General features: G+C 37.7%; 1 protein-coding gene across 3 annotated transcripts in view; it reads left to right on the top strand.

Annotated features, from left to right (window-relative positions):
* ANO2 (anoctamin 2) overlaps positions 1 to 18,216 on the top strand; it is a 167,655-nt gene that overhangs the window by 129,241 nt on the left and 20,198 nt on the right. For all 3 annotated transcript variants that reach the window (XM_065665066.1, XM_065665065.1, XM_065665067.1), the window contains exons 16-20: positions 949 to 1,150; positions 5,149 to 5,260; positions 6,596 to 6,653; positions 7,565 to 7,665; positions 16,676 to 16,824. In XM_065665066.1, coding sequence (XP_065521138.1) covers positions 949 to 1,150; positions 5,149 to 5,260; positions 6,596 to 6,653; positions 7,565 to 7,665; positions 16,676 to 16,824 — 622 coding nt within the window. The remainder of the gene's footprint in view (positions 1 to 948; positions 1,151 to 5,148; positions 5,261 to 6,595; positions 6,654 to 7,564; positions 7,666 to 16,675; positions 16,825 to 18,216) is intronic.

Here is an 18,216-nt window from a genome sequence, read left to right as displayed (position 1 = left end):
AATGAACTATTAAACTTCCTTAAATGTGTGTTGTGTATCTGGGCCCCTAGGCTCACTGAAATAATTGCAATAGTCTAATCTTTCACATTTAGATAGTCTCTTTCATCTGAAGATCTCAATATGTTTAACCTAAAATAATGAACGTACATTGGAATTCTTGCCAAAGGCAAAAAATGAAAGAGAAAAATGTACACTCTCCCCCTTTCCTGCTATGCCTATGAAAATTTGCTAATATTTATTATTTTATTGATTATTTTTTCATTGTGGGGCAATGGAGTTTTATTGAAACCAGAATACCACAGCCCTGTGAAATTCAAATACTTCTTGTGGGAACTTGACCTTAAGTAGCAGGACTGACTTTCCTCATCTCATGGGTCAAAGCCAGCCCATGAGGGATGCCAGAATACCAGCTGATTTCTGGGACAGAAATGTAAAGTGAAGCCCTAGTAACCCTGTTTAGGTCAGTTTTAGAATAATAATAAAACAAACACAACTGGAGTGTAAGGTGCCACTTCTGCTATGCAGAGGTGAAGCTGTATCAGCCAGTATAGTCCATTTACTTGACTGCACATACATGTAGGTGCTACAGTCCAAGCCACCTGGACCTATTGCCAGATGAAAGTACTTGCTTAATACCTGCCTTTGAATGTGAAATACCTGAATTTCACTAGTACTGCATGAATGATGTATGAAAATTTAATCAGAAAGGACACATACATCTTCAGGAACTGTGTCAGTTCCAAGTTCAGAACCCATTTTCATCATTATATCCCTGTTAGAGAGTTCTGAATTCTCACATTTTAATTGGATTGTGCTTGTATTATTGTGTTGCTCTAAGAAATAACCACACAATGACAGTTCATGGAACAAACCCAACATATCAGTTAAAGCTTCTGTTTAAATGCTAGTATTAAACTTGAACTAATCTATCTGTATGGTTGTTTGCAGATTATGCTGACGTTTTCAGCAGTGTTTGGTGTGATTGTATACCGAATTACTACAGCAGCAGCGTTGTCATTCAGCACAAACGAGACAACCAGGTCAAACGTTCGAGTGACTGTGACCGCAACTGCTGTCATCATCAACCTCGTTGTGATACTGATACTTGATGAAATTTATGGAGCTGTTGCCAAATGGCTGACAGAAATTGGTAAAACTATCTCACCACATTCCTCATTAGTATATTACATGTATTGACATGAGACTATGCAAGAAGGTTCTAATAAGAGTAATTCCCACTGAAGAGTGACAGTGAAAATATCCAGGCCTATGGAGTAAGATGCTCAGACATGCATCTGTAAACTAGGAGTCTAAGCCACAATATGCAGTGTGCCACTAATAGGACTAATTAGCCTGGCCAAAATGCCATGTTAACACAGCTGTGCTATTTCCAGCCTCAGCTGGCATTTCTGCATTGCACTGGTCCTGGGCCAAGATCCACTTTTCTAGAGCTGGTTGAGAATTTTTGACCTGGTATGTATTTTGATGTATATCTTTACCTCTAGGAGCTGGGTTTACTGAAAGTCATTGAGTTGTTTTAAGATGCTGGTCGCTCTGGCAAAGCTGCAATACTCTGGCAAATACTTAAGGTGTTGTTTTGCTAATGTGATTTTCAGCAGGTCCTTACCATTCAAAGGACCTTTTTTCCCATTATAGGAGCATGTCTGTGCTGGACATTTTATAGTAATATCTATTTCAATCTAGGAAAATAAAGTCAATTATCCAAAACACTGAAAATCAATCTGCAAAGTTTAGATGCCATTAACTGTAGCAGGTGCTCTACCTGTCAGTTTTGAGCATCTAAACTTAGGCATCCAAATTAGAAACTATTTGACATCTAGAGCCTGACTGAGTCATTTGAAATTCAGATTCCCTATCTGTAAAACCTACAGTGATGTGAAGCTGGCTGGAACTAGCAAACCTCAGATTAAAACCTTAGGAACTCTTAGAATTGTGTTTCTTATTCTCTCTTTCTCAGGACACTTTCAAAATCACAAGTGAAAACATCTCTGTTAGTCCTGTTTTTTGAAGAACACCCTAAACTTAAGTTTTGTAGCTGTCAAAATAGAGGTCCAATCCTGAATTTTTGAAATATGTTCATGTGGTTTTATCAGTAAAGGTAGCCTGATAATTCAGATTAAATTCATAAAGTATTTGAAAGAAATGGAGATAAAGCAATTAATTTTCACAAAATGCCACTATATGGGCTTAATTTGTTTATTTCTGTTTATATCAGGCTCTGGGCAGAATGTGGCAGGGTTAAACAAATTAACTCTGTTCTAGTGGCATAAGGAAACTCAGGCTTACTGTCCAGGCCAAAACTATACCCAGATTTTCAGCTTTCATGTAACTGACAAGATGCTAACTATGTGTGACCTGATCATTTCTGTCCGCTACACCTGCCCAGGTAAGAAAGGACACAGATGTTAAGGCATGATAGGACTGAGTGGAAAGAGTAGGAAGAGATGAAGGTGAGGCTTCTCCTTTCTGGCTGTTCCTAGGCAAAATTTGGAAAGCGCAAGCCACTGCCATTGCCTCTCTGGGGGAAGCACAGGAGGAGAATCTCTCCCTTTGAAACGTGCATCCTTCTGAATTGTGAAAGAAACAAGAATATCTCACTTACAGCTCTTGTCAGCATAGGTTTCTATTCCAACATCAAGTACACTTGAATCTTTGGTCAAGTGAAAACTTCTGACTGTAAGCACACTAATATTACCACTGATAGCAATTCCATTCATCATAGGATCACAGTAATGGATCTGCCTCAGTACTGGCTGAATCAGTTCTTGGGGGTAAATACCCAGTAGTTTTGTTCTAATCAATGCAGAGAGCTCATGCAGCGGGCACTAAGACTCTACATACCTCTTATGGACTCAGCAAAGTGGAGCACTGATGCCTGCTTATCACTGATCAGACCAGCAAAGGTTCATATTATATCCTGGTATTCACAAGTTGAATAGGTAGGTAATCTTCAGTAATAAGGTGGTGCAAGACCTGACCTACATCTCATCTGCTCACTAGTAACTGCACTCAGGTCAAGGAAGAACCAGTTAAATGGGGACAAAATTGAAACTACTTGTGTTTGTGCCTTATAAAGGTAGCAACTCCTTCAGTGAGTTAAGGCCCATGTCACAGATATTTCAGCTCATTCTCTGCCTGGTAAGCTTCAGCTGCCCAATTATGCCAATGCACAAACAACGGCATATTAGTGTATCAGTTTGGGGGGGAAAGTTTTCTCTGTTACTAATGCATCTATTCTGGCTGGATGCATTTCTTCTATAGCAGACTCCACCAGCTAGAGGACAAATTCTGTACATGCCTCAGTATGGTATAGTATATCTGAGTGTGGGGAGGGAGTGAAGAGCTGAGTGAGTCTCTGGAACCATATATGGTGTGCAAATTTTCATCCAGAGGCTGAGATCATCTTTGTGTGAGTTCTCCATGAGTGAAAGGCTAGGATTTTTCTCCCTCAAATTAAAAGCTGCACCACTATTACACAATATTCCTGTCGTTCTGAGTTGTTGCCCAGCATTTGGGATCATCTGCAAACTGTTCAAATCGTTTAAAGGTTTAATTCAGATTTTCAATACATATAGGTGAATGATGGCTTACAGCTCCTCAGATTGTATGTTGACCTTTTATGAAAATATGGTTGAAAGTATCACAAATAAAGTTTGTCAACGGCGACTCATTAGTTTTGCTATTCTTTACTGCCCAAATTAACACCATGCTTCTTTAAAAAAGAAAAAAACCCACCCACAATGAAAAAGCGAACCCAGCAAAACTATAAAGTAACCAAAATACCCAAACTGTGCCCCAAAACAAAACCATACAAGTACAGCAGTGTTTTTAAGGAAGTCCTTAAAGCCAAAGCTCTGGATCTACATTTTTATTTCACACTTCCATTGTGCTACAGAAATTCAGTGAATAACATACCACAATAAAATCATCTCCTTTCACATTAGTTAACAGCTCAGAATTAGTGTAGCAGTACAAGAGTTTAAGCCATATAGAATCTTTAAAAGTATCCTACTGTCAGTTTGAAAAGGTTCTGTCTTGTACATATGATGTGTCCTATTGGTAGGAAATTTCCATGGAAATTGAAATTAAATCTGGGAGCAGAGTAATGAATACTCAAAATATTTAAGATACTTTTTTACAGTTTGTCTAAAGAAGTCTAGAAATGTAGACTATAGAGTGAACAGAGAAGCATTAGCAAACGTGCATTTATTTTGCATGGTGGTTAACGATTCACATGATGCTTTATTCAGAAAGGTCTTTAGTCTTGTGTTTAGTGTCAAGCTCATTAACAATCTTGTTATAGAAAAAAAAAGGCTTGTGCACACAAAGTTAAAAAGGCTTTAAAGGCTTTTTTTCTGGATGAAAGTTTGTGCTTTGCTCTCATCATTCATGAATTGAGAATATTAATGCTTTGTTATTTCAATTGTGTAACTGATATATATGCTGATAGACATGCTTATGTACAATTAAAGCTGTTTGCACTGCTTAAGCTTTATGAAATTGAATATCAAAATCCAATTTTTTTTTAAACTCCATATAGCTAGGAGGAGAACCATATAAATATATGACAGTTATTTTTGTCTATAATTATTATTAATAATATTTACATTATATTAAAAATACACTTAATGCTATTATATATTTAAGAATATAATAAATAACAGAGTAAATGACAGAGGTCTGTGCTAATATTTCATAAATGGGGCCTGAAGCCAAGAAAGGTGATGTGATCTGCCCAGGTTTCTCAGTAAGGCAATGAAAGAGACAGGAAAAATGAAATATTGCCTGGTCCAGGCCAGGTGTCAGGATTTACTGTCTTTTTTGACATTGGGGTATTTGATATGCAGCCAAGAGCATCTTGGGATAAGCTGTCAGAGGCCTATCAGAGAATCAAGTTCATTAATGTTTCTATTTATGAATTTTCAATTTCCATCTGGAAATACGGGAAGGCTCTGAATATCAGAAGTCAATGGCAGAGCTAGTGTGCAGTGGTACAAATTAAAAGGAGAAAAGAAAAACTAGTAATAGCTAGTATTAGTTTACAGTTTAGTTTTGTATTTGGGATATTAGGGATGTTTGCATATTTACTAATTGATTTCTTTGGTTTTTCCCCCTTCCTTCTCCCAGAGGTACCCAAAACAGAGAAAAACTTTGAGGAGAGACTGATTTTGAAAGCATTCCTACTGAAGTTTGTGAATTCTTATGCACCAATTTTTTATGTTGCCTTTTTTAAAGGAAGGTAGGTAAAAATCTCTTTTAGGTACAGATATTTATTTATATAGATATTTATGTGTATATATGTCTGTATTAGTGGATCTGTGTTTAAAAATAGGCACCAGGGGCTCCCTAAGTCTGGGAGTTGTCACCTTCACCAGCTATGAAAAAGTATCATAAGCAGGGCTGTCTAAAGCTTGATTTTTAATGGTAGGGTGTAATGAGTACTGTTCTGTCTCTGTTCTAAGTAGAGCACTGTTCAGAAATGCAACAGTTTAAGTAAGTTTTCTTTCTAAAATAGGAATAATCCTCACCTCAGAAAATAATACTTTCTAGTTAAAAAAAGTGTTGCATTTATGAGGGAATGGTAGTGCATACAGGTCTTCACTTTCCACATTTTAGCAAATCTTTCTTGAATCATCATTTAGCAAAGAAAATTTTTCCTGTTTCATTTTGAATTGTGGAACTACATTATTACTTTCTGAACATTTTGCACAATTTGACTATATCAAGTTAAATTAAGGAATAGTTATAGTCAACTGGAAGTTGCATGTTTTGGCACATGAACTGATTGACCAAAAACCTAATTCAGCTGTCCTGCTAAATAAGTGTGACTTCCTATGGGTTCAGGATTATTGTCTTTTGGGACCAGTTATCCACAGCATAACACATGCTTTTGAATGGGAAGTTTAAAATGTTTGCTAAAACCTTGGCAAAAATGTTTTAAATATCCTCTGGATTCTGTTTCATGCTATTTTTCTGTTCCTTTGGGGGGCTGTAAAGTTTGTTAATCTATACTTTTCAGTAATCCTACTCAGCATCATCGATTAAAGAATTAACGATATATTTTACTAGCAGTTGTAAATATTCTAAGACATTAATTAAAAATATTCCCAATTTCTTTCTTTTTTAACCATATTTTTGTGTTTTATGGTTCGAATAAAATCAATTTTGGTGTTTCTCCCTGTGTAGTTGGAAGAGCCTTGACTGCATAGATGTGTAAATAATTCCATTCAGGGCATTACTCAGGTGCAATAGCATGTGAGGTACGGTAGGTATTCCCAGTTTTGTTTGTGATCTCAATCAAGAGAGGGATATTATTATTATTATTATTATTATTGTTCAGCACAGAAAAATATTTGATTGAAATATTTTCATCAACATGTAATGAAAAACATTTGTAGAGTACTACTTCAAAAGAATTTTAAATAATTGAAGTTGAATAAGTGTTGAGTATTAAAATTAATTTTGAAGTGACTACTTGTGAAATTTATTTTATTTAATATACATGAACACTTATGTTGTTAAAGTTAACTTTGTCTTATTTTTATGTTATTTCATATCTTGTTATTGCTTTCAGATTTGTTGGCCGTCCTGGTCGTTATGTGTATGTGTTTGACAGTTATCGAATGGAAGAGGTAAGTATGTATGAAATTGAAGAGGAAAAATCCTTAACAAAAAGATATGCGTACAGTGCATTTCACCAGAGTCCAGACAATAAGAAGAAAAAATAGAAAACATATGAAGACAAGATGCTAAATGTTCAAAATAAAAAGAAACCCCTCAATTTTTCCATCTGAGGCACCTGTATGTTCTTTCTTCTGCAGTTTTGGATAATCTATGGTCTTTCTTAGGTGAAGCTTCACCATTTCTATATTTCACAACTGGGCAGTAAGGCACAAACGTTGCATGATTTGAATGAGGCCCTTGGGAAACCTTTGGCAGAGCTGGAACTTGAATCTGGCTTATCATACTGTAGATAACTAGAAGCCTAGCATTTAATAGTCTAAAAAGCTATAGCCATTTTGTGCTAAACCTGTAAACGTTTTTTTTTTTTTTTTTTTGGTTTTTTTTTTTTTGTTTTTTTTTTTTTTTTTTTTTCCCTCCCCAAATTCCTTCTAACTGCTGTGGGTATTCCCTTGAAAATCAATAGACATACTAAAGGTTTTACAATAAACCTTATGCATAAGTCTTTGAAAGATTGAAGACTTTCTTCTCCCTTGGGAGACATCAGATTGGAAGAGTATTGATGATACTGCATTATGTTTATTACATTGATTATATAGTAAATATTTAGAAGGAAATATAGTAGTCCCAGGGCACAGTCAGTTATTTCAGAGCTCTGCATATTTTCCATAATGCAGTTTTATGAGTAGAGATGAAACACCTTGTTAAGCATAGAATTCAAATGATTGACAAGCTCCACACTCTTGTGCAAATTGGTGGCAGGGGAGATGGCCACATATAGACATCAGTATGTTTTCTAAGTGGGTACTTTTAAATTAATATTTTTAACCGCTTCACACTTTATGGTTTTGTTTAATTACAGTGTGCTCCAGGAGGATGTTTGATGGAACTTTGTATTCAACTGAGCATCATTATGCTTGGAAAACAACTGATTCAAAACAATCTGTTTGAGATTGGAATCCCGTATGTATCCCAACTTCTCCATTACCATGCATCACTCCTATGACACAGTAAATTAAAGGCTTGATCCTTATTCAGCTGGATGGGACTTTTGCCACTGCCTTCAGTGGGTTCTAATTGAATGTGATGATAAATCACATTTTTGGTTGTGCTGAAATGATCTGGTTGTATTTTATGTTGAATAATTGGCTATATCTGCAGTAAATGGCTTGAAGAAAGTGATTGAATATATTAAATAATTGATCTAAATTAATTTTAGTAACCTGAGAAAACTGGCAAGGTATGATAGATCTCTTGGGAAGTTTCAGAGAAGCTTTCAGGGTAGCAGTATCAAATACTATCAAATTAGTATAAAGTGAAGGAGAGATGGCATGGAGAAAAGCGATAACTCCTAAAAGATGTTAAAATGTATCACTTGGTCTATGACTATGCTATGGGTTTACAGATGAAGTCCACACATTTCTAAGGTGCCTGTATGTCACTGTATGATGCAGGAGCTAGAGTACGGGAGAGATGCTGGCATGCTGTTCAAAGTCTGTTTGCCACAGGATGCTTACTGCGCAGCATCCTCTGCTCCCAGTGCGGGAAGAAATCTCTCTTGGTCTGTCTCCAGTGTCAAGGAGATCTTCAGGCACTGAGAATCCACTGAGAATACCCTGCTCTCCTTCCTCCTGGGAGGTTTGTTCTTGTTTCTGTTAACTGAATCATCCTTTCTGGTGGCAGTGGTCTGTGAAATGTTGTACTAGATGAAGAATCTGGCTTAGACACAAGCCTTGGCTCCACTGAAGTCAGTCAGAACTTTCAGCTCTGGTGTCAGTAGCTTTTGGATTGCATCCCTAAGGAAGGCCTTGAAGATGCTAAAAAGAAACAAAGATGAGTGATGCTTGAAAGATTATAAAATATTTTTAAAATGAGCCCTTTTCCTCCCTTTTCCTAGCAAGAAGTAATTTAAATAGAGAGAAAAATTTCCCAAACAAATCAAATGTGGGTTATGGATGGTTTCATTATTCTTGTGTCAAAGTTCAATAGGAAGGCCTGTTTTCTGTCTGCATCTCGTTGAGTTTACAATTTATTTTGAAAAAAGGGTAGTAAATCGTTCCAAAAATATCTGACATGTTGAAGGCTTAAAGCTTTCTCAGTGTAAACCTGGTGTGACTTTTTTCCCCCCATCTTCCAAAAACTCACTGCTACCGGCTTTTTTTAACTGGGATTTTATGATGTTAGAAATACCAAATTTATTATTTTTGACTCATGAAAGCAGAGGCTGATCCAGTCCAAACAGAAAATTCCTGTCACATTATTTCTCAGTTCCCTCACTACAACTCTTGGTGCAAGAATGTGACAATTTCATCCCATTTTTCTCTATCATTTCTGCTGCCCTACTTTTCTGCCAACAATCTATGGTGGCCTCAGTTTTTAAATCTGAAAAACTGTTTAAAAACAAACATGCTTTCATTCTCTCCTTCCCAGTGAAATACCTCATTTTAGTCACAATGTTATCTTGTCATCTTGAATTCCTTTATTTGTTTGCATTCTCCAGAAAATCACATGCATGTCTGTAGGGTTCACTGGACCTGTTAGCACCAGAAGCACTGTGCTGTACTGAATTTGAGTTAATTAAATCAGTTAGCCATCTATTTCTGCATGGCCACTCTACTGGTTTGGACTAGACTCTTAACAATACTCATCTGCCGCACATACACAGGCACACTGGCAGTTTTTCAGAAGGCTGTGCATAGGTCTGCTGGACACACATAATTCCAGACCAAAAAGGACTCCAAACATTCATGTGTTATGCAAGTGGTAGTTCTGTGTCTCACACATCATCTACTATGTCTATAGTTATTAGGAGATGTGACAGATGTATAGATAAAAATACCGTTGCCCTCTGCCTTCTGCCTTCCATCCTTCTTATCTGCCTTCTTGTCTGGCAGTGGTAAATGCTCCTTCACTGGCAGTGTTCAAGGCCAGGTTGGCCAGAACCTTGGGCAACATGGTCTAGTGTGAGGCGCCCTGCCCATGTCAGGGGGGTTGGAACTGGATGATCTTAAGGTTCTTTCCAACCTAAACCATTCTGTGATTCTATGATTCCTACTGCATCCTATTCTGCTACCTATTTTCCTTGGTAAACTCTTACAGTCCACTCATCTCCTCTGTTAGATTATCCTTTTTTTACCAGTAAGTTTTTATCTTTTCAGGATTTCTCTACCTTCATCAGGCCCCTGTTGTATTTTCCAGTGTCTACTTTTGCAACGGCAGCCTCACTGTGATGAACAGGCCTCCCATGGCAGAAAGATAGATCAGTCTTTTCTATGTCCAGTTTCAGCAGCTGCACTTTTTCTGCCCCCCCCCCCTTGCCGTGTGTCTCTTTGGAGGGAATGAGAAAGTGAGTAACACAGATTCTTCCACTGGCTCCCTGTATATCCACTGAAGGCAGAGTATGAGTGCTGCAGTGAACCTTAGCCATCTGGAGAGGCAGAAGGGACTAACATAAATGGTGATTTCTTCTTCAGAATCTGGAACTGTCCTCTATATGCCTGCAACATGGAAGTATCTCTCTGCTAAGTTATATGATGACACAGATTGAAAGAGTTTTCTCCCTTATTGAAATCTTGGGATATTGGGATTATTTCAGAAAACATTTTTATTTCATTCACCATAAAACCAAACACATTTGAATTGCTTTGTAGAAAATCACGAAACCTTACTTCAATTTGCTGTCTCTTTCCCTCATAGTACTAAGTAGATGGGAGACCGAGTTCATAAGCAACAGCCATCCATTAAATCTCTAGCACCCTATTGTTGCTGCTATTGGGAGCCATCATTCAGTGTCTTTATTCTGGATTATTCACTGTCAATGCTGGCTGAAAAATTACAGTTAAACTTCAGAGGGCAGCCCTGCATTGTTTGGCATCATGGGGACACATGCTATTTTCTTTGTTGTTTCCTTCAACGTTTCTGAAGAAACTGCTGCACAGCTATGGCAGATGTGACTTGCTGGTCTTCTAAACATTTCTGTGATTTCTTTTTCAATTTCTGCACCCAGGAATATCAAAACAGCTAGGTAAATGCAACAGCATTTGAATTATGGGAAACTAAGCCTTCTTGAATTGAAATGTGTGTTCTGTGGGGCTGGAATTCATAAGTTTAACAGATGTAAATATGCCACAGTTCACTCAGATGTGTTACATACCATAATTCTCTTACTGTTGCCACAGGAACTGACCCTAAAAGGCTTCAGGGCTTGAGAGCCTTAACCTTTTCTTCAGTTCTGTTTTTCTGAACTTATTGAAAAAAATCTGTGTGGTTATTTTATTACTCTCTGTCTTTGACCTTGGTGCTAAACCCTTAGGGTGAAATCCTGGCCCTATTGAAGTCAATGGCAAAACTCCCATTGACTTTTGTGGGGCCATGAATTTGGCCTTTTTATTCAGCATCACTTAGTTAAAAATGCATTTGACTATGCTGGATAAGAATACCAAGAGTTAATAAAAAGCATTTTAATGACACCCTTTCATAGCTACTATCCCTGTGTCACTTTTCACCTTTAATATATTGCTGTCAATTAATGGCATTGGAAGGTTTCAGAGTTTGTTGGTTTTGTTTTTAATTTTCTTTCCTGTTTTTTGGTTGCTGTTTTCTTCTATTAGAGAAATCAAAATTCCCAAACACAAACTCCCATAGAACCCAGGAGGTCTGAATGTGCTAGCAAAGCATGACTATACCATAAACCGTGGAATCAAATGAGAGATTAAAGTCCTTTAATTCTCCCTCTGAATCCTTCTTGTACCACCTGTGTGTGAATATGAGGTCTCTCCTTATGCGAACAGACTGTAGGAATATGACTGAAGAAAAGCCTGGAGCTTCAGTACTCCATTCACAGCAAACAAAATTACAGGCAAGAGCACAAGAGTCTGAGCCACTGCACTTCCTTTTCTCTAGATACAAGTGTCCATCTACTAATTTTTTTCAGTCTAGCTTTCTCCCTTTACACTTTTCTATCATGCTACCAAGACAAAAATGCTAAATGGAAGGACAGCCTTAAAACCCACCTGATATAAACCGTTCATCCCAAGCAGCTGGATTTTAGGGGTTTTCTGTCTTTTCATATAGCCTATTTTCATTTCTTTCTAGCAAGTATTGCCTTGCAGTACTTCAAATTCAGCCCTTGGTGACTGTCACAGGTGATCTGCCTTGAAGTACACAAGAGTATTTGGTAACTGAGAGTTCTGAGAAACTGGTAGGCTGATCCTCATTATCTTTCTGTCAGGCTGTGGTGGAGATGCACCGTGAGGACTGCATAGCCATAAAAGACATGCAGACTTGTGCCTCTGTCCTATTTCAACCTGCCCCCAGCTGCTCTGCCTCTCCAGCCTCTATACTTCCCACTCTCACTGCACAAATTTCTCTTTTTTCTCAGGTCATCATCATGTCTTCCCCCAGATTCCTCAAATCCTGCTACTCCTTTTTAGTGTGTAAATAGAGCAACTGTTCAGTCATCTGTCTTTTTTTAAAAGCACCATGTGCTTGCAGCCCAACCAGGATCACTTTGATTTTGATTTCTGTCTTTTTTTTTTTCCTCATAATTTTCATCAAAAGCTTGTGGATTCTCCAGGGGTGGGGTATTTTCCCTTAGTGATTTTATGCTCTCTTCAGATGCTGATTACTTTGCATAATGCTATACTTATTGGCTATATTAGGAATTATAAACAACATAATTAAACCGCGTTCCAACCTCCTATTTAACACAACAGTTTGGTGCCAATCCCCTGTGAGAAAGTGCAGTCGTTTTTTAACTGCTCTAGACATAGCCTTCTGACAAAAACCTGTTCATTTTCTTTCTCCCTGATCCTACACTCATTCTCTTCAACGCTACTCAGTCTCTTTAAGAATGTACGTTGCTTTTTAATATTCACTGGCAAAAGGACCAGAAATAATAGCTAATCTGTAGTTTTCTCCTTCTAGATTCATATGGCTACTTGTAAGGTCATGAAACCTTGCTGCATGTGCTTCTTCAGCACAAAGCTTATTGGAGGTGCTTCCTGAAGGAGCAAACCTACCTCTTTCACACTGGTGGGGCTGCCTAGCATGCAGAAAGCAGAAGCTAAAATGGCTGATAGTTATAATTCTGTCAACTTTGTTTAAAAATGTTGATCTGAGGAATTAAAAAACAGGTTTCACACAAGTGCATTTAAAAACCTTACTCAGTTTTAATAACACAATCATATGTGCAGCTATGGAGTTCTGCAAAACTCATTTTCATTGCCCTACTGCTGTATAGCTGTAGAATAACACTGTGCTAATTCCTATTTTCTGTTCTTTAACTTTCTGACACATTTCTGTTTGGTCTCAGACTTCACATGCTTGGATATGACACAAAGGTACATTTTTTTTTCATAGAATATTTGAAACAAATACTTTGGCTTGCTTTCAGCTAGTTGATCCTTTAAAAAATTGCATAAGAATAAAAATAAGAACACTCTTCAAAGCTTAACTCAAACTGGTGAAAGGTGCCACTCCTCATGCTTGGCTTATAGATAGGCAGATGAGAAATTAAAAATCATCACAAAACCCTGGATTTAGTGTATTCCCAAATAAACATGAAAAACAACAACTATTGTTTTAGTTACTGGGTTCTCAGGAGAGTTGAGTGTATGCGTTAAACTCCGTAACTCAACTTCATTGTGCTCTAACCAGAGGATTAGATCACACATGTGCAGACTTCACATTTAAAAACACCCAAATTTTATCTCAGCTGCAGCACAGTGACAGCGAGATGCTCTTCAATTTCATCTGGCCATGGAAATGCGAGCAACATTTATAGCAGATATTCTTTTATTGGAACAGAAATCAGAATCAGCACTGTCTTCAACTTATTGTTCACTGTCCTCTGAGAGTCCCTACATTAGGAAATTAATTGGGATATGCTGAAGGAGCATCCTGGGAATTCTTTGATTGTTTTAAATCCTGCCCCCAGTCTCCTACCTTCTGAATACTATATCACCTCTGTTATGGACAAGTTCCCTTGATTGCCATAAAAGTAGGGGGGAGGCGGGAATTTTAATGTCTTGAAATGGCTGAGTTTGCATGATGTGCAAGGTAAATGTCTTTGTAAGGATCTGTCTAATTCTTTCTTGTGAAATACTTCAGAACTCTCCATCCTTTTATTAAAACTGTGTAAACTGAATGTTCTGGGTACTGAAAGTATTTGGTTAGCATTATTGTATCTGGGTATTGGCAAAGTACTGAGAATATTACTATTAGAGGTATGCCTTAGCTGCTATTAGAGGTATGCCTTAGCTGCACTTGTAAAAAAGCTGGAGCTGATCTCTTGATTTTTGCAACTTTGTGATCCTGGCACAGAGAGGACCTGATGCAATGTGGGTCTGTTTTAAGAGTGTCTGCCAATCCCCATTTCCTCCATACATAGGTGATGAAATTGAATTGGTCCTGTAGACACTGGTCAGTGTAGAAATTCTGCAGCCACTGTGGTCATTTCCAGGCTGCTGTAGAGCCTTGTATTGTGTTTCTGTGTGGCTTGGTGTATATCCATGAACGAAGCAATAAACCTACCCAGAAAAGCCTTTAGTGTGTTTGCCAGCTAGCCTTGCCCTGCTACTAAAGTTAGGGTCTGAGAAAGTGGTTCTGCTTAGCTGGAAGAACAAATGAAAACCACTACCCCATACAATCTTGCCTCCAGGCCACACACCTCTAGTTCAAAGGATTTATCACAAGCTGTGGGGGAAATGTTTGTGGGAGAGCCCTGCTTACACTGTTGGCAAAACATCACTGGGATTAGTCTGGATTTTCACTCATATGGCACATATCTGAGGAACTATAAAATGTCGTACATATTTGAGAAAGATAAATTTAATCTGCAAAGGAAGACATGCAGTAAGTATAAATATTACTGTTTTATGGTAATTTGCTGTATTTCGCTTCCTTGATTTTGAAGAAATATCTCAATCTATTACTTTTTTTTCCATGGGAATTTCTCATTGTATAAAATAGCATGAAGTTATTGATGTGTATGTGTTTTAAATGTCATTTCTGGGAGGGCACTGGGAATACTTTTCTTTTGGAGATGGATTCATTCTACTCTGGGATTTTACTACTTAAGGGATTAATGTATTTGTCAGTGTTGTGAAATATGTACCCCCATTTCAGTAGGAGAGTGGTTGATACTACTATTCATGCTGAGGTCCAAAGAAATACTTGCACAAATAATTTCTCACCCATGTGAGTAATTTATAATCTGGTCAAAATGAACTATGTTATTGTAAAATGTGGTCCAAATGAGAAACTCTGATACGACCTCTTCTGATCTAAAGGACGTGCGAGATATAACCGATCTATGCTTACTTAAATGGTTTTGTGTTTCTGCTTGGAGGCAGTGAAAACTCATCAGCAGAGTTGGGCTTGCGAGATAATCAGAGGTTTCCAAGTTTCACCACAAGAGCAGTAGTCCGATAGCTCAGTGTTCCACCTTTATACACACTGTGACATATCTGAAGGAAAACTCAGAACCTCTAAAACCCTTATAAGAAACCTCTTAAGGAAGATTATACTGTTATGCAAATAAAGAATCTAACTCATGGTGAAGTACATATTTCAGGGTCTATATAGATGTGCATAATTTGCTGTATACATGTTCAGTAAGCTCTCAGGAAAAATAGTTACTTCTGAAATACAAAATTATTCTCATAAGCATTCAACAAATGTTTCAGGTTTTATGTTAGGAGTTCTAAAATTTTGTAGTTTCCAGTGGCTTCCAGTGAATTCCAGTTCTTCCCCAGTGAGTTCCAGTGGGGGCTGCTCTGTGGAGCATTGAAGAGTTTGTTACTGCATGCATCCCAAGTTACACTTTTTTAGCACTAATTTGTTACTGAATCCAAAGAGTGTGAAGTGACTAAGGTAGGGTTTCTGTTTGTGCTGACAGGAAAGGTATACCTCTCTGAGACCAAATTCTGCTGACCTTGCTGAAACTCTTGTGAATCTGATTCTCTCTGTTACTTTAAACCCTGTTTGCATGTTATGTAGAAGCAAGGAGATTGCGTTTCTCCAGGATGACAGGCCATTAGTAAAATTAAGACATTGTTTATGTTTAACATTTCTTTGGTACATATTTTGTTGTCTTTATTAGCTCCAACATCATTTTAATTAAAGAGTGCTTCCCCTTTAAGCTTTCAGAAGCGGCATCTTTTTTATGTCTCTTTAGATAGACTCGGGTATATGTGCTTGTGACAGGAAAGCACTGGAATTGAAGAGTTGTGGGTGTTTCCTGGTGGTCACAGGGCTGCCTTTATGTCAGTATTATTCCTTTTTGGAGCCCTGAGAGGCTTTGGACCTATCAGTACCTTGGAGACACTACTTTCTTTGGCGCTGCAGATTTATTAGCAGAGGTACTTACTTCTTTTTACTTTGAACGACAAGCAGGTTTCATGCTTAAACTATTCGTAAGTACATTCCTGCACTCTTTTTGGCATAATGTCTGGTCATTTTGACCTTAAAAGTATACTATATTGGAAGTTTCCAAGCTTCATGGTGAGAGAAAAATTTACCTGTGCTAGATATGTTCAATGAAGATATCACATTACCTTCTGGTATATTGTTTGTTTCTTCTTTCTTTCTTTCTTAAGGGAGAAGTGCTCAGTGTGTTGTTTTTGAGTGTATTAATTTTTATCAATATTTAGGCCTGAAGGTGCTTGAGCTTCAGGAAGATGTCCATTCAACACATCTAGAGAGAAACAGTTATTAAAAAGTACTGGGTTCAACACCATTATGCTGTTGTAACTTTTCTCTTGACGCAGGAAAATAGGAACTGCTTAATCCAGCAGCCTGTCACCTGGCAATAAGCAACATCTAGAACTTTAAAAGATGGTGCAGACTAAGCCTGTTGGACACCAAAATAACATAGTCCATATTTTATGTTGCTGTGCAAAAACTTGGGCCAAATCTTGTAGGGTTAAAAAAAAAAAAAGGACTTGGTTCAATCTGAACTTTTGTTTCTCAGGAAGCTAAAGAAACTCTTCAGGAAGCTGAAGGATGAAAGAACTGAGCTAAAGGAAGTGAACACCAGCCAATCAAAGGACCCTCAGCAGTGGGATCTGGACTACACTTTGGAACCTTTCACTGGGCTAACTCCAGAATACATGGAAATGAGTAAGTTTTCAAATTCCCTCTCCCTTTCTGAAACACCCATAGTTACCAATCACCATATATTATATGACTGCATATCATAAATTGTCATGATAAAGGGGAAAAAATAACAAAACACTTTAGTTTGCAGAAATCGTATGCAACATAGTAGGGCTATGAGGATACCACATCATCAGCATAGGAGCAATGATGTGTCCTAGTATCTGTTTAATACTTATACTGCAAGAATTCAGTGTTCCAGCTGAGAAAAGTGCATAGGAACCATTCAGCCACAGAATAGGATAGATAAGGTTGGAAGGGACTTCTGGAGATCATCTAGTCCATCCCCTTCCTCAAAGCAGGTTCAGTCAGAGCAGGTTTTTCAGGGACTTGTCCAGTTGAGTTCTAAATATTTTCAGGAATGGAGATTCTAGAACCATTCTGTGCAACCTGCTCCAGTATGTGATCACCCTTACAGTAAAATAGTTTTTTCTTATATTAAATTATATTTCCTATATTTCAGTATGTGCCCTTTGCCTCTTGTCCTTTCACTGGACACCCTTGAGAAGAGTCTAACTCTGTCTTCTTTAATCCACCCAAGACTGGTAAAATCCCCTAAACTTTCTCTTCCAGTTGCAGAACAATCCCAACTTTCTCAGCTTCTCCTTGTACATCAGGTCCTCCAATCCCTTGATCTTCTTAGTGGCTCTTCACTAGATTCACTACAATTTGTCCATGTCTTTCCTCTACTGGGGAGCATAGAATTAGAAAGAGCACTCTAGGTGCGGTCACAGTAGTACTGATTAGATAGGAAGGATTCCCTCTCTTGACCTGCTGTCAGTACTCTTCCTAATGTACCCCAGAAGGCCACTGGGCTTTGTAGCTATGGCATAGTGTTCGTTCATGTTCAACATGCTGTCCAACAGGACGCCAGTCATTTCCCTATCAATTGTTTTAATGCACCTTAGGATCTGGCTGTGTGTTGCAGCCTCTACTACTTTGTCCCCTTCTGCACATGATGATACTTTGTTGAAAAATTCTCATTTAGGATTGATTTTTTTTCCACACATTACTTCAGCCTGAGATTATTTTCCTCCTGGAAACTTTAAGCAAGCTTCTTTGCAATTTTTGAGTTAAACAATAATGAAAAATTATAGACATTTCCCCTTGTAAACATTTTCATATGTTTTTATGCTCAGGCATAACTAAAAAACATCTGCACTTTGACATCCAAAATTTCCTGATTAGCTAGTTCTCTCTAAGGACAAGGACCTTTAGTTATTGGTAATAAACAGAATAAATACAACTGTTTATAAGTATTTAATTTCTTGTCCTTGCACATCTGTAGTAGTTGATCTTATTAATTCTGGGAACTAGAGTTCATGATCAGTTACAGGATGAATGGCTAATTGCAGC

Source organism: Lathamus discolor, chromosome 1, assembly GCF_037157495.1.
Source record: "Lathamus discolor isolate bLatDis1 chromosome 1, bLatDis1.hap1, whole genome shotgun sequence".
NCBI lineage: Eukaryota > Metazoa > Chordata > Aves > Psittaciformes > Psittacidae > Lathamus > Lathamus discolor.
The sequence above is the reverse complement of the archived record's forward strand: the minus strand, read 5'-3'. Positions and strand labels throughout refer to the sequence as shown.